This window comes from Dermacentor albipictus, chromosome 3 (assembly GCF_038994185.2).
Source record: "Dermacentor albipictus isolate Rhodes 1998 colony chromosome 3, USDA_Dalb.pri_finalv2, whole genome shotgun sequence".
Lineage (NCBI taxonomy): Eukaryota > Metazoa > Arthropoda > Arachnida > Ixodida > Ixodidae > Dermacentor > Dermacentor albipictus.
Window position 1 is genome coordinate 147443849 of NC_091823.1, and position 22834 is coordinate 147466682.

Sequence of the window (22834 nt, forward strand, 5' to 3'; positions counted from 1 at the left end):
CAAACGATTTCAAATTTACAGATTAAATTGATTTTCAAGTTCGTTTTGATAAATTTGAATAATGAAGCCGCTGCACTCAAGGTGACATGTTGTAATGCAAGTTGCGCTAACCAGAGTTCTTCGCGCTAACAACTCAGCCTCCTGCTTAAAGCTATAGTCACAGAAGACGACGTCAGCAAGTTTATAATTTCCTCGACACGCAAAAGAAATTTCACCATCATCATCCTGTTTTATGTATACTGCAGGACGAAGGCCTCTCCCTGAGACCTCGAATTTACCCTTGTCCGGCGCGAGCCAAAACAAACTTCCGCCTGCGAATTTCCTCATTCATTCACCCCACGTACTTTTCAGCCGTCCTCGACAGAACTTCCCTTCTTTTGGCACCCATTCTGTAAAGCCTATGGTTCACCAGATATCTAACTTACGCATTTCATTACCTACCCAGCTCCATTTATTTCGCTTAATGACATTTAGAATACCAGCTACCCCCGTTTGCTTTCTGATCCACACCACTGTCTTCCTGTCTCTAACCATCACGCTTATCATTAATTTTTCGTTGCAGTGCTCCTTGTCCGGTCCCTCACTTTTTTAGCGTTTCTTTGCCAATCTCCAAGTTTCTGCCCCATACGTTACCACCGGTATGATGCACTGACTGTACACCTTTCTTTTTAGTGATAATGGTAAGCTTCGGGTCACGATCTGATAATATCTGCCGTTTGCGCTCCAACCCATTTCCATTCTTCCGTATGTTTCCTTATCGCAATCAGGGTCCCCTGTGAACAAATTACCTAGGCAAATATAATCATTCGCAGACTCTAGAGGGTGACTGGCGATCTTGAGGTTTTGTTCTCTTTCCAGGCTATAGATTATTATCGTTGTTTTCTGCATCGCCCATCGTGGATGCTTAGTGCCTGTGGTGTTCGGCTGGACAGCACGAGGTCGCGGGATCGAATTCCGGCAACGGCGTCCGCATTTCGGTAAGGGAGCAATGCGAAAACACCCGTTTACGTAGATTTAGGTGCACCTTAAAGAACCCCAAGGGGTCAAAATTTCCGGCGTCCCCCACTACGGCGTGCCTCATCATCAAATCGTGGTTTTGGCACATAAAACCCCATAATTGTTTTTATTTTCTGCATATAAATTTTAAATTCGCTCCTACACTCTCTGTTATATTATTTAAATGTTTCTTCTAACTCGTCTGCATTGTTGCTTAAAGAAAAAGGAAGGTTGCTGCAAAACGAAGGTTGCTGAGGTATTCGTTGTTGATCCTTACTCCTAAGCCGTCCCAAATTAAATTCTTTCAAAATTCTTCCAAGCATGCAGTGAATTGCTAGGGAGAGATTATGTATCCTTGTGTGACCCTTTCTTTATAGGTGTCTTCCTGCTTTTATTGGGGAGAATTAAGATAGCTATGGAAGATTTGTGGATATTTTACAAAATATTTATGTAAGCCTGCAGTACTCCTTGAGAACGTAATGCCTGTGTGACTGCTGGTAACTCTACTGAATCAAAGGCATTTTCGTAATCTATGTAAGCCATCTATGCAGAGCCTGATTGTACTCTGCATATTTCTCGATTACGTGATTGATTACCTGGATGTGATCTATTGTACAGTATCCCTTCCTGAAGACAGCCTATTCCCTTGGTTGTCAGAAGTCAAGTGTTGCCCTTATTCTATTGGAAATTACGCTGGTGAATATTTGATACAGTACTGGAATAAGCTAATCTGCCTATAATTCTTCAATTCCTTACCGTCTCCATTTTTGTGGCATAGTATAATATTGGCATTCTTCCAGTTCTCTGGGACCTTTGAAGCCTTGAGACAATTCGTATAAAGGGCCCCAAGTTTTTCAAGCACGATGTCTCCTCCATATTTGAATAAATCAACTGTTCAGCGTAGGATGAGTCAGTATAGAATTCTTTCGCTGATTTTACTATATCTTTGAAAATGCTGATGACATTACCCTCCTTATCTTTCAGTGCATACACCTTGGCTTGATCCACCATGGTTGCTTAGTGGCTATAGTCTTGGGCTGCTAAGCACGAGGTCGCGAGATCGAATCCCAGCCACGGCGGCCGCATTTCAGTGGGGGCGAAATGCGAAAGCACCCGTGTGCTTAGATTATGTCTGAAATTCCGAATTTGCATTGGTCTAATTCAGGATTTGGGTTGGTCGAAAATTCCGGAGTCTCCCACTACAGGGGCCTCATAATCTGAAAGTGGTTTTCGCACTTATTACCCCATAATTTACATTTTTTATATCTTGGATTGTCCTATGCCAAGATTTATTCTCGTCGATTTCATGCTGTTTACATTTTTCATGCTGTTTACAATTACGAACAAACTTTATTTGCTCATCGCTGATCACTTTTCACAATGCCCTCTTCAGTTGGAGAGTTTCATTATTTGCCGTGTCTTTATTACGTCGTCCGTTGCTCGTGAGAGCTTGCCTAGAGCTTTCCTTGGAGCCTTGCCTCTCACTTCAATTGCTGTTCTATCTATCTTGAAATTGAGGTGAATCCTAGCCCTCACTAAAATATGATCACTGCACTTTACCCTACCAACACTTCTACATCCTGCAAAATGCTGGGATTGGGAGAAAGTATAAAATAAATTCGTTTCTTGTTTCACCATTAGGGCTTTTCCAGGTCCACCTTCTGTTGTTACGCTTTCTGAAGAAAGTGTTAATTATTCGAATCTTCTTCGTTTCCGCCAATTCTACCAGCATCTCTCCCCTAGTCCTAGAATCGATCCTGTCCTTGTCAATTGCTTGTTCACCAGCTCGCTTTTCGACCACTTCATTGTTGAAGTCGGCAATTACTACAGTGTACTGAGTTTGCGACTTCTCATCGCTAATTCCACATCTTCATTAAACTGATCTACTTCATCATCAGCAGGAATGGAGAGTGGAGCGTATAGGTTTGTGCCACCTTTATTCTATACCTATTAATAAGCTTTATTACGACATCTGATACTCTCTCATTAATTCTCTAGAACTCGTTAATGTTGCCAGCTGTGTCCTCATGTATTAGAAGTATTACACCATATTGCTTCTTATGTGGGAGTCCTCTATAGCGGAGGACGTGACGGTAAGTGAGTAGTGTATAAGCCTCACCAGTTCTTCTTATCTTAGTAAGTCCAATGATATCTCAAACAATACGTCAGAGAGTCAGGCTAAGCTAGCCTTATTCCAGAGAGTTCAGGTGTTAAAGGTTGCCAAGCTCAGTTTTCATCGGCGGCCAGTGCAGGTCCACAGATTCTTAGCCCCCTCTGCTGCGTTATAGGACTGACCGCCGCCTTGGCCAGTTGATCCGCAGCTGCTGGGGACTGAGGGTGATGGGTTAATTGTAGGGGTCATGAGGGACGTAGTGGCTGTATACTGTATCAGGAAGGCAAGGTACTGTTCTGGTTAGGGAGTGTCTCTTGTTGAAGCATAGTGGGCCTTCCTAATGGGATTAGTATAACCCCACTGGTTCTCGGCGTTTTTGCCGGCATCAGGCCCCACTCCAAACCAGGATATGTAGAGCGCTGGAGGAGGTGAATTCGAGACTACCAGCTTAAGATTTAAAAAGAAAACAAGATTGAAATCTCCAAGATTAGCACTTCTAAGAGAAGCAAGCGCACAAGTTAGCTCAGTCAGATAATGCTTCAGGCTGCGAGGCATTCTAATGGCTGATAATTGCAGCCCAGAGGAACAAACATGCGTAAAAATTCCCTTGGTTTATCCGCTATAGATGTGTTTTGCTCATCGCGATCGTGTTTCGAGAAAGCTAGTTGTGCTGTTTCTAAAGAACAAGTAAGGAACTGATTAATAACCACATGAATACACTATCAACATTAACTGCTGGATTTTCATGCCTCGAACAATGCTTAAATGATTCATGAATTAGTATTCTGAGTATTGCCATTTTTACTGCACTTTCGGTGCATCCTGATGTAGTCAACGTTTCTCATTTGTGGAATTTATTTTGTTTAGCTGTGTGTTTTGTCGTGCCCGACCTTTTCTTTGCGATAGTTTAAAGATGTGACGTATATTTTTATTTTAGTTATGTGCGATTTGTTATGTGTACTGTTGCACTTTTGTAGTTGTCCAGTTTCCTGAAATTAATGCATTGCAATCCTTCTTTGACGGCGCTCAACTGTCATGCATTGCGGAGGGACAGGGCCATTGTCAGGCTTCACTGCCTTTAGCCCTTGCCCCTGCAGTGATGTTTGCAAATTCTTTACACTAAATAAAGCACTTACTTATTTGAAAAGACGCTGTCACTCCGGCTATCCCACTGTTACAATGACTTGCCACGAAACTTATGTAGATTTGCGAAACTGCTTTTTCCCTAAAGAAAATTTAAAATCTCTAAATCTGCAGAAATTTACCTAGAGCTGGCAGCACTGACTCATGCCAGCACATGGACGAGGAAAGGTATACAGTTAATAAATATTTTTTTGAGAGAAAGTCACTAACCTGCAAAGTTAGTCGAGGAGACACGTGACACCGTTTCCTTCAATTTCTAAAGTCTCGATAAACTGTATTTCGGATAAAATTTTATTGTCGTGTTCTGCGGTGAACGTCAATTTGAAGTAAGCTCTCCTTGGGTCTATTTGTTGCTTCACGCCTCGTCTTCTCGTATTTTTCGCGTTGTTTATTCAAAGATTAAGTCATACAGACATGCACACATTCTTACTCCTCGATACATTTCCGACAATCACAACCAGTGATTTATCACAAGGCTTATATAGGTGAGGTGGTTTACGACTCCAACAGATTAGAAACAAGTCACGCTGCTCAGCCACACTGCTAGTCACATGGTGACTAAACTTGGTGCCAATATGCGATACAGTCTGAGACGTTTTAAGAACTCGATGCACTGGATGAAACTGCCACATTTTGTCGCTGCTGTTGGTCGGCTTGAGAAATAAAGCGACCAGTGAGGCAAGGCCTCGCATGTAATCTTGTTGGCGCCATACTTCGACCATCTGCTAAAGTGTTCAGCATTGATAATATCGGCAAAATCGTGAGTTCTAGTAAGAGGTCTTCCCACTTCTTATCGCCAGATAAAGAAACAGATGTGAACGAGCGCTTACCAACGCATGTGCGATTGTCGGCCATCAATTTGAAACCAAGTGGACAGCTGCAAAAAGCACTTCCGACAACGTTGGTGCAGTTGTGGGAACAGTTAAGCGTCCTTTCAGCGCATTCGTCAATGTCTGAAAGAAAGAGCATTTCTTAGAGACAGCAGGGTGTGAAAAGAGTTTGCACTTTGTTTCAATAAAATACGTCTTACTCGCTCAGCGCGGTTTTCCGGAGGCTTTGTCGGCATTTTATTCGTAGCATGCACGAAAGTGTCGTTCTCCCAGGGAAGAGAACTCATACCATTGAAAACCTATAGTGACCTCTATTATCTTGGCGAAGGAATATTAGCCTAACAATAAAAATTACTAAAGGCATATTTGACAAAGCTCTTCGTTCGTATCATCCCTTTGTCATTGGCTGACTACCTTCGCTTAAAAAATGTGTAACGTCACTTTTTGCTGCCAGAAGGCCGCTGGGCCACACCAGGGCCTTGGCGGCCACATGTTTATGGGGACGAAATGCGAAACCGCCCGTATACCGTTCACTGTGGGTGCAAGGTAAAGAACCACAGATGGGCGAAATTAATGCGGAGTCTATCATGCAGCGCGCCTCAAAATCGTATCGTCGTTCTGGCATTGAAAACGTCAGATTTAATTATCTTTGGCTGCCAGTTGCTCTCACAAACGGGTCTACGCCGTTATCCCTTACAAAAATTTTTATAGAAAGTCTATAGACAGTCTATAGACGTCTATAGACTGTCTATATATTTTCTATAAAAAAGTTATTAAGAGATACGCGCCCTTGCGTTTATCATTAACGTGACAATTTGATCAATCACCATGCTTGCAGACTTGACAGTTGTGACAACAGGTAAATATATAAGACAACCCAATTGACGCCTACCTGCCTCTAACATGCACGCGGTAGCAGGTACGCCCCAATGTTACTCAAGGCATGCTCAGTTCACCATGTTGTGATCATGTCAGTGTGACAACGTACTCTGCTGGCGGCGTACATTACATTAGCACTGTCTTCCGCATTCCAGAAAGCTCACGCGAATCCGCACCATCATCAGCAGACGACCGCATGGCGCTCACAGATTATTCGCATCGTCTGTCTCTCAGTCAATGTTTGCGTTTGATGACACAGTGCGAAGGCGCTCCGAATTTGAATAGCTTAAATTGCTTTTATTGAGGTAGCAACGATACGGACACTCCAGGCGAATTTGCGCCGTCGCCGTCACCGTGAATAATACCGTCCCCGCGCGCCGTATGCTGTATGTGCGAGTGAACGCACGCGCGAGAAGCCGACGATTGCGGCTCAATCTGGCGCGAGCGAAAAAAAAAAGCGGAGAGCGAGTGCGCCGTCTTCCGTCGAGCGAAAGGCCGCACAGGGGGATACCAGGGAGCGACAGGGCGGCGTGGTGGTCTGCAGCGACTGCGCATTTCCCGACCATACACTAGATAAACCGACGATCGCGACTCAATCTCACGTACCATGTTGGCGGCGAGGAGTTACGCAGTCGGCATCTATCGGAAGCGCCTCGCTGGCGTAGTATGAGGCATCACGCGGCGTGCTCCTCATAGGTTTTGCTATCAGCGCTCACTGAAAACACCACGCGGGAGCTCTCCCGGACATTTCTGTAAGTACTTTCGAAACGAGAGAAGTTTCTTACTGTCTAAATAATAATCTTGTGCAAACTGAAAGCACACAATCATTTACAGACGCTATCTCTTTACCGAATACGTACAGTGAACGCCACTGCGCGCGGTCGGCGCGATGGAGTCTCCCGAACCGGCTTGTTGCGTGATAGGTAGGTAAACGCCGAGAGCAAACTATGTGAAATATGTTCTTATTGTGTTTGTATAACTAAATGGAGCGTAATAGAACGAAGCCTCAATGCAGCGATCGCGCAGATTCACAGCGACCGACCGCGCATCTGCATGCTTGTCCACGGACTGTTTCGCTTTCTCCGCGCGCGTTTTCGCACCGTGCCATGAGCTTAAGGCCGCAGAATATGAGCATTTTACAGTATACAAGCAACCATTGTTGCGTGGGTGCTATCAGAGCTGTTCAAAAATAATTTCATTGCAGAGACTTCGACGCCTACGGGCACTGTGATGTGCCGTCACGACGATTCAATCTTTTTTTTTTCTTCTAAATTCTTTGACCTTTCAATATTATTTCTCGTGTTGCTTCGCACTGTATGGTTATCGGTGTTCTCCGCATGCAATTTCCCGCTGCTCCTTTTTTGTAATCCAGTGCATTAATTCATAACACAAACATGACCTTTCAATTGCCATGCTTTCTTTAAATGTGCTTCTTACCGCTGCCTTTCCACTCCACTGAACTTGCCGCTATCTATAGCATCGACACGTTCATGGACCAAACCGTCATGACATTAGTCGGGCAGCGGACTCGGGCGAGCGTTTCAGTGCGCGTTTTCAGAACATCGCAGACCGGGCGCCGTAGCAGAAATCTTCCACGCGTCTGTGCTTGCTGCATACCCGAGTTGTAGCCGATGACTGTTCGCCGGTTTTATTTTTTCGCGAGCCAAGCTGCACGCAGCTTCTTGTCATGCGGCTACGGGTTAATTAGGCTGACACCGGCCTCCGTTACGTGCGTCCGGCCCTGTGGCACCGAGCAGTAGCCCACCATGTTGCGAGCCTTCAAAGGCAGCCACTACGTATTGTAGTGCTTTGAAGCGTTGTAAAGGAGACACTCGACGCGGGAAAGTTTCGCCACTAAATGAGGACCGCAGCGTACGAGGGAATGTAAACTCGTTTTCAGGTCGCTTCGGCGCGCCCGAAGCAGCCGACGCGGCTGCAATGTCCACGTAGTCCCTCCTAGCACGTCACGCCCACGGTGGCGCCAGCTTTTCCAGTGGTGGAGCTCGAGGCCATATTCGGGAAGGCAGCGCAGGAGGGAGGGGGGCCGCTTTGACGCTGCCGACTAGTGCGCTTGGGAAGGGATCTCCCGGTGGCTCGTGCTTTTGCGCGCGCTGTGTGCTCGTCACTCATGCGTTGAAGCAATAGATCGCACGAAGGTCACTTCGCTTGCTGCTGCCGGCGCGATTGCTCACGCCAGCGTTTGGACACCGAGTGTCCACGCTTATCGACTGTGATGTGTTCATATTAGCGTGTGTGCGCTGACACAATACTTGCTTATTCAGCCGATGTTTCGAAGTTTATACGGCCGATAAGAGTACTATCCTTACCTGGTATTGCTGTGTACTAATTTGCTATGGCAAGCGATGTTCGCCTTCCGGGCGAAACGGCGATATTCTTGTGCGGGGCACCAAAAAGCACAGTCCATAGAACAGGTGTCATATTTCGTGAGTGGCTCCAAGCCATGCCGCGCGCGCTCAGTGATCAGCTTACCTCGGTCGAGTGCATTTAGGCTTGCTGCTGTTCCAACTAGCTTTAGAATTCATCATGGGCAGTATTCACAAATCTTTTCGTGCTTTCGTAGGTGCACTTTGCCATTGGCCTGCCGCCTTCGCAAATAGTAGGAATTTGCAGCATCAAAATTGGCTGAAACTGGTTCTAACGAACAGTCCTGGCGCAAAAGCGCTTTGCGAATACGCGTCGAGTTGTTCGAAAAACAGAATTCCCGCTACAATGTTATAATATATTCACATAAGAGTGATCGCGATCGCTATCCCCTGAATGCGGCCATTTAAGTGCAACGCGTAATAAACGTCTTGATAACTGCTGCGTCTCAAGTGGTGGAGTGTGCTATGCGGTGATCCATCCTCTGATTCTCCGGTCAACCTCCTGGAGGTTCGATCAGGTCACCGATTGTGCCAGCTGTCCGCCAGCGTGTCGCAGGACGAGCCAACAGGCACTTCTGATTCAACCATCTCGGCCTCGCCTACCCCAGCGTGATCCCCATCTGTTTACTGGACTTCGCGGTGAAGACGAGGATTGGCTGGATGACTACAACCGAGTGAGTTCGGCTAACTGGGACGATGCGTCCAAGCTACGTCACGTCGCCTTTTATCTGACAGGAGCAGCGAAGACTGGGGCGACGAACTGGGGCGCTTTCAAACAGCAGCTCCGCCAAATCTCCGGCACACTGGCTGTTCATTCCACCCTCGCAAAAAAGACGCTCGGCACTCCCAATAAACAACTCGGGAAAACTTATACGTCGTACATTGAGGATGTGCTTGCTTTTTGTCTCCGCGTGACCATGGCCATGTCCGAATCAGGCAGGGTTCGCCGCATCCTGATAGGCATTGGAGCTATCGCTATCTATTGTTTAGCCATCAAGAACCACGCTACCGTCGTTGACATTGTCGCTACTTGCCAGCGCCTTGACGAACTCGAATAAATACGGTTGCAGCTGAACACAACTGCACACACTACCACCGGCGACTCCAAGTTACGAGCAATGATCTGCGCATTAATTCGAGAAGAGCTACAGTATCTTGGCTTCGCCGCAGAGCCTATGCCTTCTCATGCCTCGGATAACAATCAGCGAGACGTTGTCAAGGAGGAATTGGCGTCCATGGCTTGTGCAGCGTACACGGACCCTCTAACCACTAGGGCACCACCAACGTACGCACAAGTAGCCGCAGTTACTCCAGTCATGGCTCCACCGATGCCTCCAAAACCAATGCCGGCCCACATGGCTTCCATGACTACAAGCGCACCTACCGAAACCAGTTATCCGTAGTGGCATCCTCCTCGTACCCTCTGCTACTACTGCGGATGTCGTGGCCACATAGCACTTTTTCCGCAAGCGCCAGCACGACGAGCGTACCGGATATGACGTATACGAACGGGATGACTTTTCGCCCGGTGCTACTTTCCAAACTCTAGGGAGCCTACATGACCAACGCCATCCTTATGCTAAACCGTGCGGCCGCTCTCTATCGCCTACTTTAGCATCCGAGACGGCTCCGAGGTACCGTCCTTCGAGGCACCGCTCTACGTCCCCACTTAGACCTGCTTCTCAATTCGCCGAACGTCGTCCGACGAACTAAATTATGCAGCTTTTGGAGAGAAAAGCTGCATCGAACGATAGGACAGAAGTTCCTCCATCATGTGCGTGCAATGTGATATTGGTTGTAGTAGAAGGTGTAGAAGCGGAAGCTTTGATAGACACTGGTGCTAGTGTTTCAGTTATTCACCGTGAAATGTTTTCACGACTACGGAAACTTACGGTCCCCTATGATGGCCCTACGCTACTGGCTGCTCAAGGGGCCGCCATTCGACCTAACGTCACGTGCGCTGCTCGTATTTCCATCGATGGACTTCTGTATTGCGTACAATTTGCAGTTCGTGTGTCCAGCAGCTCATATTGGGATGGGATTTTCTTTCTGCGGCCTTCGCTTTCATCTGCTGCCCGACATGACCGACACGACCTATTCACTTCATGCAGATGACGCATCACTTAACGCGCTACCTCCTCGCCATCAAAAAATTGGTACTGTCACGCCTGATGTCATTGACCGCGGCAACGTGCTCGTACTACCATCTGCACGCTGCCTCACAAGAGGGATAGCCTTTGCATCAGGGCTGGTTTGATTTGATCATGGCTCTGCCCTCCTCTACGCTACAAACCGGATATCCGAAAATGTTCTCCTCCCTAAAGGCACTACATCGGCTTGCGCCATTGAATCGGAATCTATCTATATTGCTTCCTTTAAAGCGGTTTTCTCTGAAGTTCCTTGTATTGGACGGGCCGCATCTCCTTCAGCTCTTGCAGCTGCCATCAGTTCCGACCTGACACCTTCGCTGTCACAACAGCTGCTTGCGTTGCTCCGAAAACATGGAGCCTCGTTTGACGCGCATTCAGCTTCGTTGGGAAAAACTTCGATTACGGCGCATCGGATAGAGGCAGATATTACATCCATCGTGCGCCATCGACCGTATCGTGTATCGCAAGCCGAGAGGGAAGTCATTGACCAGAACGTCACCGACATGCTCTAACGGAACATAATACGCCCCTCTGCTAGCCCATGGTCATCCCCCGTTGTTCTCGTTCGCAAAAAAAGGCGGTTCTGTTCGATTTGTGTCGACTACCAAGCACTTAACAAAATCACATAACAAGATCATAACAAGATGACAAGATCACACGCAAGGATGTATACCCTCTGCAGCGAATAGCCGATGCCTTGGATTCCCTGCAGGGTGCCGAGTACGTCTCGATCTGTGTTCCCGCTACCGGCAGATACCAATGCATGAGGACGATAAAGACAAAACAGAGTTTTCAACACCAGATAGGCTCTACGAGTTTAATGTCATGACATTCGGCCTCTGCAATGCGCCCGCAACGTTCGAGCGCATGATTGACGCCTTTCTTCATGGCCTGAAGTGGAAGACTGGCTTGTGATATCTGGACGATATTGTTGTTTTCTCGTCAACCTTCTCTCCACCTGAAACGTCTGGATGTTCTCACGTGCTCTGTCAACGCTGGACTTCAGCCAAACACCAAGAAATGTCATTTTGCGAGCGCGACGATCAAGGCGTTTGGTCACATTGTGAGCAAAGACGGCATTCGTCCTGCTCTTGGCAAAGTTTAGGCATCTCGGCACTACCCTCGTCCCGAAAAGACCAAAGATTTGCGTAGTCTCTTAGGCCTCGCTTCTTATTTTCGCCGATTCATACGAGACTTCGCGTGAATAGTATCACCTCTGCACAAATTACTGGGTTGTAATGTTTCCTTTGTGTGGTCTCCCGAATGCGAATGAGCGTTCGCCTATCTAGAAGCGCGCTCTCACATCTCAACTAGTACATCGCCATTTTAATGAAGCTGCTCCTACCCTCCTGCATACCGATGCCAGTGGTCACGGCATTGGTGGCATTCTTTTACAGTGACACGACCCTTTAGGTGAGAGGGTTCAAGTGTACGCAAGTCGCGTTCTGAAAAACGCCGACAAGAATTACAGCGTCACGGAGCAGGAAGGCCTAGCTATCGTTTGGTCTGTGCAAAAGTGTCGATCGTATCTTCACGGCCGCCAATTTACCATCGTTACAGACCATCATGCATTATGCTGGCTTTCAACGTTGGGGAAACTTGTCTGGACGACTTGGTCGGTGGCTTCTTCGTCTACAAGAATACGACTTTACTATTACCTACAAGTGCGGTAAAAATACCAGGATGCAGACTCGCGTTCTCGCTGTCCGCTTCCTACGACACCATGCAATGGACCTCCAACTACTTTCCGTGACGAACTTTTGCACCATCCCCCTTCCCCTGCGTTCTCGTTGGCCACTGTAAACGAGATGCCTCCACGCAACAGATTCTTCACATCTCGTCAACTTGCCGACTCTTACTGTCGGCATATCATAGACCAGCTTCAAGGAGATTGCGCCCGCCTAACGCCCGCCTTCGTCGACAGCTGACCCAATTTAAGATTGTCAACCGCGTCTTGTACCACCATGTCTATCACCCTGACGGTCAACGCTAGGTTCCTGTCCTGCCACGCTCTATACGTGTTCATGTCCTGCAGGCTTCTCACGACGACATGATTGCTGGTCACCTTGGTTTCCAGAATACCTAGGACCGTATCAAAGGTCGCTCCTACTGGTCTGGCATGTCCGCCAATGCAGCGAGGTATGTCGCTTCCTGGGGCCTATATCAGCGTCGCAAGCTCCCTACATAAGCTCTAAGCGGACAACTGCGACCGGTTCAGTGTCCGTCGCAACCCATTTGAAGTCGTTGGCATTGAGCTGTATGGTCCTCTTCCTGTGACTCCCACCGGTAAACGATGGATTGTGACAGCCATTGACCAATTGACACGCTACGCCGAAACATCTTGTGTGAGTTCTGCCTCAGCCTCTGAAGCAGCTGCATTCATACTTCAAGCCTTAATACTGCGATACGGTGCTCTTCGCGTCCTCCTGAGCGCCCGTCGAAAAACAGTCCTTTCCCAACTCGTAGACGAAGTAAACAGAGCCTCCGGACCCACCGACAAGTCTGCCTCTAGTTAACATCCGCAAACCAACGGCCTAACAGGGCAATTTCATCGCACGCTGTAAGACATGCTAGCCATGTCTAGCGAACCATTTCCCAGAAACTGGGACGTAATATTACCATTCGTGACGTTTGCGTATGATACCGCCGTTTAACCCACGACCGGTTACTCGCCACTCCACCTTGTCTATCGTCGTTCGCGCTCTTTCTGCCTTGACGTCTCTTCCTTCGCGCCAACTGTCAATCGATGTCGATCCTCCTGTGAAGTATATGTGTTGAGAATTCTGTGTTCTCGGCAGCTTACCCGCATCAACATTGAAGCACGGTAACAGGGCGGCAAGCAGCATTACGACGCCTCTGATCGCGTCGTGTGCTTCCGCCCTGGCGAGGAATTGGTACTCTAGACACCGGTTCGCACTTCTGGCTTGTGTGACAAGCTTAAGCTTCAGTTCATCGGCCCCAACGAAGTCTTGAAGCAGACCTGTCCGTTTAACTATCGCGTGACATCAGTTATTGTTCCATATGAGCGCCGTTGCCGCGCTGCTGTAGTTGTCCACGTTTCCCGTATAAAGCCTTTCACGAGGCGTTCGCCGCCCCTCCGAATTGCGGCCAGGATGGCCGCTCTCGCGCGAGGGCAAATTAGTGTAGGCATTTATCATCATCATTATCATCATCATGTGGGTTTCACATGGCGTTCTTCTTCATTATCGCTTGTGGGGCTGGCGATCGAGTGTGATCCGTGCTGTGGGCGTGGTCGGTTCGCCGCATCTCCGACGCGTAACATAAAAAAGGAAAAAAAAAGAGAGAGGCTGCAGTTTCACTGGAAAGACAAAGGAGTATTAGTGATAGCGAAGTATACGACAATTACACAAAGTAATATTGCACCACCGAGAAGCGCCAATTTCTTGGTAGTGGGAGAGGACGTCTTGTATGAATATAAGGCCGTCACTTCAGTCAGCAATTTTTCGTGGTCACAAGAAGTTCCTTCAAGTGCAAGACATATATATTGTCACGTGGTAGTGACAGTGAAGAAATAACACAGTAGCAGTACTGTGAAAGACAAAACTAGCTTTTATTGGGCGAACCTGTGCCCACAAAACGGGCTACACTTAAAGCACAACGATAGCGGCGAACACAGTCGGCGATCGTCGAAAATCTGATCAGCGGGTCAAGCGCGTCGGCTTTTACACAACAGTCGTCGAATGTTCCAGACTAACCGTTGGGACCCGCGTGCCTTCCACAAAGTTCTACACCATTCGCGTCACGCGATGAAATCTGATAGCACAAGGTTCGGCGACAACAGACAGCGGATAGAAGCATCGATAACTTTCCAGAAACTTAGGATACATGCAGGCGCGTCCCGCGCTGTGCGATAACATTTATTAGGCGGCGAAACGTGGTCGCCAAATAGAGATAAGTACACGTGTCAATACCCCCCTCTTAAAAAGCATCGACCCGATGCTGCAAACAAACGAAGGTAATAAACAAAAGCACTCGTAGCAAAGAAAAGAACAAAAAATTACCAACGATTACGTTACTTCCTAATGCGAAATTTGAGCGCAGCAAATAAGCTGTGTCACCTTTTCGATAGATTGAGGCAAAGAAATCGAGCAACACATGTATGCGCTATCACAGAATTTTTTTTGTATTTTTCACACGTATTCCTTTAACAAAGACTCCACTAACAGTCCTTGACAGTCATGAAGGGAGCTTTGTGGTCGGAGAAATCGACTGACATATGTTCGACTTGGTACACCAATGCTTGATTCTCAAAGACGAGATCTATACAAGTGCCTCGCGAGGTTGTCACAGCCGTGGGACGCGTTACGAGCGAGAGGAACGGGATATTCTCCCGCATAAGTGTTAGGAAATAGCTGTTTGTCTTTATGTCAACATTAAAGTCCCCCACTACTAACATCGGTGTGGATCGATGGACGGTTAATGCGAGTTAATGCGGCGATGAGCTTCTGCTTCAGCCTCGCTTACTGCTGGTTGCTCTCGACGGCGGCGATGAGCCTCCGCTTCGGCGGCGCGAACTGCAGGGTCTTCTCGGCGGCGGCGATGAGCTTCTGCTTCAGCCTCGCTTACTGCTGGTTGCTCTCGACGGCGGCGATGAGCCTCCGCTTCGGCGGCGCGAACGGCAGAGTCTTCTCGGCGGCGGCGATGAGCTTCTGCTTCAGCCTCGCTTACTGCTGGTTGCTCTCGACGGCGGCGATGAGCCTCGGCTTCGGCGGCGCGAACGGCAGGGTCTTCTCGGCGGCGGCGCTTAGCCTCTGCTTCGGCGACGCGTACTCCTGGATCATCTCGACGGCGGCGACGGTAAGCTTCTGCTTCGGCGGCACGCACCTCTGGATTCTGACGGCGACGGCGCTGGGCCTCTGCTCTGGCAGCTCATTTAGCAGCAGCAGCAGCAGCAGACGGAGGACTTCCATCGGTCGTCTCGCTCATGGCTCAGAAAGAACTGGCAGATAATTTCGCAGTGGCGAACGGCAGCGGCAATTTCGGCTCGGGCGGTGCACATATACAGATCCGCCGCCACCGATCTGGCTCTCTGATTGCCACCGCACAGGGCGAACGGCAGCGGCAATTTCGGCTCGGGCGGTGCACATATACAGATCCGCCGCCACCGATCTGGCTCTCTGATTGCCACCGCACAGGGGCTGCATTGGAGGAGGAGCGAAGAAAGGAATTAAGTTCGAGCCGGCGCTTTGACAACCGGAGACTCGCAGGAAGAGGGGGGCGGCGTGTACACCCAGCGGCAAACGATGGGGGCAGAAGCGCGCACAGCAAGCGGACAACACGATAAAGGGAGGCGGGAAGAGATAGCAGCGACTGACTGATGCCGCTGACGCCGATAGTGAGTCAACCCCAGCTGCGGAGTTGGTTTCAGGGACAACGCCGCCGATGCCGACACAAACAAAATGACACCCTCGCTTCCGCAGCGCTAAAAACCAGGTCTAGCCGTGGGAAGGTGGTCACGTATTCGTCGACGTGCCGGGGCCTACGTGAAATAACCGGCGCGTCGGCAACTGAAGAGCACCCTATCCGCCACACAAGAACAGGGGGGGGGGGGACCCTTTCCTCCTCTTTCTGCATGGCGGCGACGGTGTTCTATGCAGTCACGTTATCTTGACTCTCTAGCGGCGTCAGCGGCATCCATCGGTATCAGTCGGTCGCTGCTAGCGCTGGGGGGATGAAAGGGGGGCGGAGCTGGTTACGAGGCCGACGACAACGCCGACGACGACGCGAAACCCAGGAACGGACGCCAAAGAGCTGCGCTCTAAAATGGCGAAATTCGTCAGCGTCCGTAAAAGGGTTTAAGGCGCACCACGTGGACCACTTCAGATCGTGCGCGGCGCCGCTGTGAATGCGAAATGCCGTCTGGCACGACCTCATAGTCCAGAGCGCCAATACGTTGGATGACCTTGTAGGGTCCGAAATAGCGTCGGAGTAGTTGTTCACTTAGTCCTCGTCGGCGTATCGGGGTCCAGACCCAAACACGGTCGCCAGGTTGGTACTCGACGAAGCGTCGTCGGAAGTTGTAGTGTCGGCTCTCGGTCCTCTGCTGGTTTTTGATACGCAGGCGGGCGAGCTGTCGGACTTCTTCGGCGCGCTGGAGATAGGCAGCGAAGTCAAGATTCTCCTCGTCAGAGACGTGCGGCAGCATGGCGTCGAGTGTCGTCGTCGGGTTCCTGCCGTACACTAGCTTGAATGGCGTGATCTGTGTTGTTTCTTGCACCGCCGTGTTGTAAGCAAAGGTTACGTACGGCAGGACTGCGTCCCACGTCTTGTGTTCGACGTCGACGTACATTGCTAGCATGTCGGCGAGGGTCTTGTTCAGGCGCTCCGTGAGACCATTCGTCTGCGGATGGTAGGCAGTTGTCCTCCTGTGGCTTGTCTGGCTGTACTGCAGAATGGCTTGGGTGAGCTCTGCTGTAAAAGCCGTTCCTCTGTCGGTGATGAGGACTTCTGGGGCACCATGTCGCAGCAGGATGTTCTCCACGAAAAATTTCGCCACTTCGGCTGCGCTGCCTTTTGGTAGAGCTTTAGTTTCAGCAAAACGGGTGAGATAGTCCGTCGCCACGACGATCCACTTATTCCCGGATGTTGATATCGGAAATGGCCCCAACAAATCCGTCCCAATCTGCTGGAATGGACGGCGAGGAGGTTCGATCGGCTGTAGAAATCTTGCTGGCCTTGTCGGTGGTGTCTTGCGTCGTTGACAGTCTCGGCATGCCTTGACGTAATGGGCGACGTCGGCGGTCAGACGCGGCCAGTAATACCTTTCCTGTATTCTCGACAGCGTCCGGGAGAATCCGAGGTGCCCAGCGGTTGGATCGTCGTGTAGGGCGTGCAGCATTTCTGGACGCAGCGCTGACGGTACAACAAGAAGGTAGCTGGCGCGGACTGGTGAAAAGTTCTTCTTCACGAGCAGGTTGTTTTGTAGCGTGAACGAAGACAACGCGCGCTTAAATGCCCTAGGGACAACGTTGGTGTTCCCTTCCAAATACTCGACGAGGCCTTTTAGCTCCTGGTCGGCTCGTTGCTGTTTAGTGAAGTCTTCCGCGCTTATTATTCCAATGAAGGCGTCGTCGTCCTCGTCGTCTTGCGGCGGGGGATCGATGGGGGCGCGCGATAAGCAGTCAGCGTCGGAGTGTTTTCTCCCGGACTTGTATATTACCGTGACGTCATATTCTTGTAGTCTGAGGCTCCACCGCGCCAGCCGTCCTGAAGGGTCCTTTAAGTTAGCTAGCCAACACAATGCGTGATGGTCACTGACGACTTTGAATGGCCTGCCATAGAGGTAAGGGCGGAATTTAGCTGTAGCCCACATGATGGCGAGGCATTCCTTTTAAGTCGTAGAATAGTTGCTTTCCGCTTTTGACAGCGACCGGCTAGCATACGATATCACCCTTTCAAGTCCTTCTTTCCTCTGGACTAGGACGGCACCGAGGCCTAGGCTACTGGCGTCAGTGTGGATTTCGGTATCGGCGTCCTCGTCGAAGTGTGCAAGTACCGGCGGTGACTGCATGCGTCGTTTGAGTTCTTCAAACACCTTGGCCTGCGGCGTTTCCCACTTGAACGCGACATCACATTTGGTTAGATGTGTTAAGGGCTCCGCGATGCGTGAAAAGGCCTTGACAAAGCGCCTATAGTAGGCACACATGCCAAGGAATCTGCGCACTGCCTTTTTGTCGGTTGGCTGCGGGAACTTTGCGATGGCAGCTGTCTTCTGTGGGTCGGGGCGTACTCCTGATTTTCTGATCACGTGGCCTAGGAACAAAAGCTCACCGTAAGCGAAACGGCACTTTTCCGGCTTTAGAGTGAGCCCTGATGACTTGATGGCTTCTAACACTGTCGCAAGCCGCCTAAGGTGATCGTCGAAATTTCCGGCCAAGACAACGACGTCATCGAGGTAAACAAGGCACGTCTGCCACTTCAGTCCAGCTAACACCGTGTCCATGACGCGCTGAAACGTTGCAGGCGCCGAGCAAAGTCCGAATGGCATGACCTTGAACTCGTAGAGGCCGTCTGGCGTGATGAAGGCAGTCTTTTCGCGATCTCTCTCGTCGACTTCTATTTGCCAGTAGCCAGACTTGAGGTCCATCGACGAGAAGTATTTAGCGTTGCAGAGCCGATCCAATGCGTCGTCTATCCGTGGAAGGGGGTACACATCCTTCTTCGTGATCTTGTTCAGTCGACGATAATCGACGCAGAAGCGTAGGGTTCCGTCCTTTTTATTTACCAGGACTACAGGAGAGGCCCACGGGCTTTTCGACGGCTGGATGATGTCGTCGCGCAGCATTTCGTCGACTTGTTGCCTAATAGCTTCACGTTCTCGCGTCGAAACTCGGTAAGGGCTCTGGCGGAGTGGTCGAGCGCTCTTTTCGGTTATTATGCGATGCTTTGCAACTGTTGTTTGTCGAATCATCGATGACGTCGAAAAGCAGTCTTTGTATCGTCGGAGAAGACTTCTGATCTGTTGCTGCTTACTCATAGGAAGACTTGGATTCACGTCGAAGTCTGGTTCAGGGACAATTCTCATCGGGGTAGATGCGGCTGAATCCGAGATGACAAAGACATTGCTGGTTTCCGCAATTTCCTCGATGTATGCGATTGTCATGCCCTTGTTGATGTGCTTGAATTCTTGGCTGAAGTTGGTTAGCATAACTTCCACTTGCCCTCCGTGGAGTCGAGCGATCCCTCTTGCGACGCAAATTTCACGGTCGAGCAGTAGATGTTGGTCGCCTTCGATGACGCCTTCTACGTCAGCGGGTGTTTCAGTGCCGACGGAAATAATAATGCTGGAGCGAGGCGGGATGCTCACTTGATCTTCAAGCACACTCAAGGCGTGTTGACTACGACAGCTCTCCGGTGGTATCGCTTGATCTTGTGACAGCGTTATCGATTTCGACTTGAGGTCGATGACTAGCGCCATGTTAATTCAGGAAGTCCATGCCGAGAACGACGTCTCGTGAACATTGTTGGAGGACAATGAAGGTGGCAGGGTAAGTCCGGTCATGAACGGTAATTCTTTCCGTGCAGATTCCAGTCGGCGTAATGAGGTGTCCTCCAGCAGTCCGAATTTGGGGGCCCTCCCATGCAGTCTTAACCTTCTTCAACTGGGCGGCGATGTGTCCACTCATTACGGAGTAATCGGCCCCTGTGTCGACTAAGGCAGTGACTGCGTGGCCGTCGTGAAGTACGTCGAGGTCGGTGGTTCTTTGTCTGGCGTTGCAGTTGGATCTTGGTGTTGGATCACGGCTGCGTCGCATTGAACTGAAGCTGGAACGTCGCGTCGTCAAGTCGTCTTTGATCGGTGTAGTCTTGGCTTGCTGATTTCGTCGGGACGGCGACGTGTCGTTATGTCGTCGAGGTAGTTTCTTCGGTGTCTTCGTCGGCGGCGGAGGATCTTCATCAGTTCGACGAACAGCAACCGCACCTCCATCGGTTGCTGCTTTTAGTTTTCCGGATATGGGCTCGCTGACCGGCCCCGGGCTGGGCCAGTGTATGGTCGGCGCTGCGGCGACAGGTAGCGGCCTGGTGATGGCGAACGCGATGGTCGTCGAGAGCTCCACTGAGTAGCGGCGAGGTAATCGGCGATATCGCGAGGGCGTTCACATTGCTGCGGGTGCAGAGCCTTCACGGCGAAACCTCGCAGTCCCATCTCCCGGTATGGACATCGTCGGTAAACGTGACCCGCTTCTCCGCATTGGTAGCAGAGCGGGCGGTGGTCAGGAGCGCGTCAAATGTCCGTCTTCCTCGCGTAGGTGCGCTGGGCGACGGGTGGTCGTGCTGGCGGTGGCGGCTGCGGAAGACGGCGTGACAAGGCCCTGGCGCGGTCGCGGAGGGGGACCTTGACGGCGTGCGACGGCGGCGTAGGTCATCGCTTGCGGCTCAGGCTGGGGCGGTACAGGGGCTACTCCAAGTTGCTGTTGGAGCTCCTCACGCACGGCGTCGGCAATCGAAGCCACTTGTGGCTGTGATGGTGGGAACAGCTTTTGTAGCTCCTCCCGCACGACCGCACGGATAGTCTCGCGCAGGTCGTCGGTGGCCAGTGATTGAACACCGGCGTAATTTGTCGAGTTCGTGCGGCGGTCGAATTGCCGGTTTCGCATCTCGAGTGTCTTCTCGATGCTGGTGGCCTCGCGAAGAAACTCGTCGACAGTCTGCGGTGGGCTTCGTACCATTCCGGCAAAGAGTTCCTCCTTCACACCACGTAACAGCAGGCGGACTTTCTTCTCCTCGGGCATTTCAGGGTCGGCGTGGCGGAAGAGACGGCTCATTTCTTCCGTGTAGATCGCGGTAGTCTCATTAGGTAGCTGCACCCGGGTTTCTAGTACCGCTTGGGCTCGTTCTCGGCGTACGACGCTTGCGAATGTCTGCAGGAAGCCGCTTCGGAAAAGTTCCCAGGTCGTTAAGGTGGCTTCTCGGTTCTCGAACCACGTCCTGGCCGCGTCTTCCAAAGCGAAGAACACATATCGCAGTTTGTCGTCGCTGTTCCAGTTGTTAAAGGTAGCGACTCTCTCGTACGTCTCAAGCCAGCTTTCCGTGTCCTCGAAAGTTGAACCGCGGAACGTCGGAGGCTCCCTGGGCTGCTGCAGCACGACGGGTGACGCTGGGGCTGCCATTCGGGTGGACTTGGTGGCCATCCTTCTAGTCGTCTCGGACAAAAGTCTGTACTCCGGGGGCAGTCCTTGCAGCCTGCGGATACCTCGCTGGTTCTTGTCGACGTTGGTGTCTTCCGTGTGAGGGCTTGGGTCACGGCTTTGTGGGGGCGTCCGGTGCATGAACGCAAAGCACCTCCACCAGATGTCACGTCGTAGTGACGGTGAAGAAAGAAGACAGTAGCAGTACTGTGAAAGACAAAACTAGCTTTTATTGGGCGAACCTGTGCCCACAAAACAGGCTACACTTAAAGCACAACGATAGCGGCGAACGCAGTCGGCGATCGTCGAAAATCTGATCACTGGGTCAAGCGCGTCGGCTTTTATACAACAGTTGTCGAATGTTCCAGACTAATCGTTGGGACCCGCGTGCCTTCCACAAAGTTCAACACCATTCGCGTCACGCGATGAAATCTGATGGCACAAGGTTCGGCGACAACAGACAGCGGATAGAAGCATCGATAACTTCCCAGAAACTTAGGATACATGCAGGCGCGCCCCGCGCTGTGCGATAACATTTATTCGGCGGCGAAACGTGGTCGCCCGATAGAGATAAGTACATGTGTCAATATATATATATATATTGCTATCACTAATACTGCTTTGTCTTTCCAGTGAAACTGCAGCCTCTGTCTCTTTTTTTTCCTTTCTTCTGTGAGTCCGAGTATAAGCACTCCTGCGCATGACTGCTGTTGATTCTGATTTTCGAGTGAATCCGGCTTGGCCTCATTTCGGTTACTGAATGAATTATACAGTGTTCCCCAACTATCACGCACCAAGACTTTAAAAAATAGCATTGCGTTACTGGAAGAAAACCAAGTGCATATTGTTTCCAGCACGTTGGAGTAGCCGCCAGTAATTCTTTCGTTAGTGAGATTTATTTCAGTAATAGCAATTAATTATGTAACTCGAGAAGTACCGTTCTACTTTTCAGAGTGTTGATGAGGCATTTGTAGGCACCCCAAAATAATATCGAAATGCTCGTTTTCAGAGGCGCACTAATTTCGTACAATGTTTTCCGACGGGCAAATAAACCATTCGTCGGGACCGTTTCCGATGTCAATACCTGGAAATAAGCGGATAGTCGTGGCGACGGACTATTTCATGCGCTTCGCTGAAACTAAAGCGCTACCGAAAGGCAGCGCAGCCGAAGTGGCGAAATTTTTTGTCCAGAATATCCTGCAGCGCCATGGTGCCCCAGAAGTCCTCATCACCGGCAGAGGAACGGCCTTTACAGCAGCGCTCACCCAAGCCATTCTGCAGTACAGCCAGACAAGCCAGAGGAGGACAACTGCCTACCACCCGCAGACGAATGGTCTCACGGAGCGCCTGGACAGGACCCTCGCCGACATGCTAGCAATGTACTTCGACGTCAAGCACAAGACGTTGGACGCGGTCCTGCCGTATGTAACCTTTGCTTATAACACGGCAGATCAAGAAACAACACGGATCACGCCGTCCAAGTTGGTTTACGGCAGGAACCCGACGATGGCTCTCGACGCCATGTTGCCGCACGTCACCTAAGAAGAGAATCGTGACGTTGCCACCTATCTCCAGCGCACCAAAGAAGCCCGACAGCTCGCCCGCCTACGGATCAAGAACCAGCAGCCTACCGAAAGCCGAACCTAAAGCTTTCGACGACGCTATGTCGAGTACCAGCCCGGCGACCGTG

The 22834-nt window shown here is 50.3% G+C and overlaps 1 protein-coding gene across 1 annotated transcript in view; it reads right to left on the minus strand.

Annotated features, from left to right (window-relative positions):
• The window catches only part of LOC139057615 (fibrillin-2-like), a 184455-nt gene that overhangs the window by 119726 nt on the left and 41895 nt on the right, over positions 1 to 22834 (minus strand). Inside the window, exon 6 of the mRNA XM_070536152.1 lies at positions 5083 to 5205. Coding sequence (XP_070392253.1) covers positions 5083 to 5205 — 123 coding nt within the window. The remainder of the gene's footprint in view (positions 1 to 5082; positions 5206 to 22834) is intronic.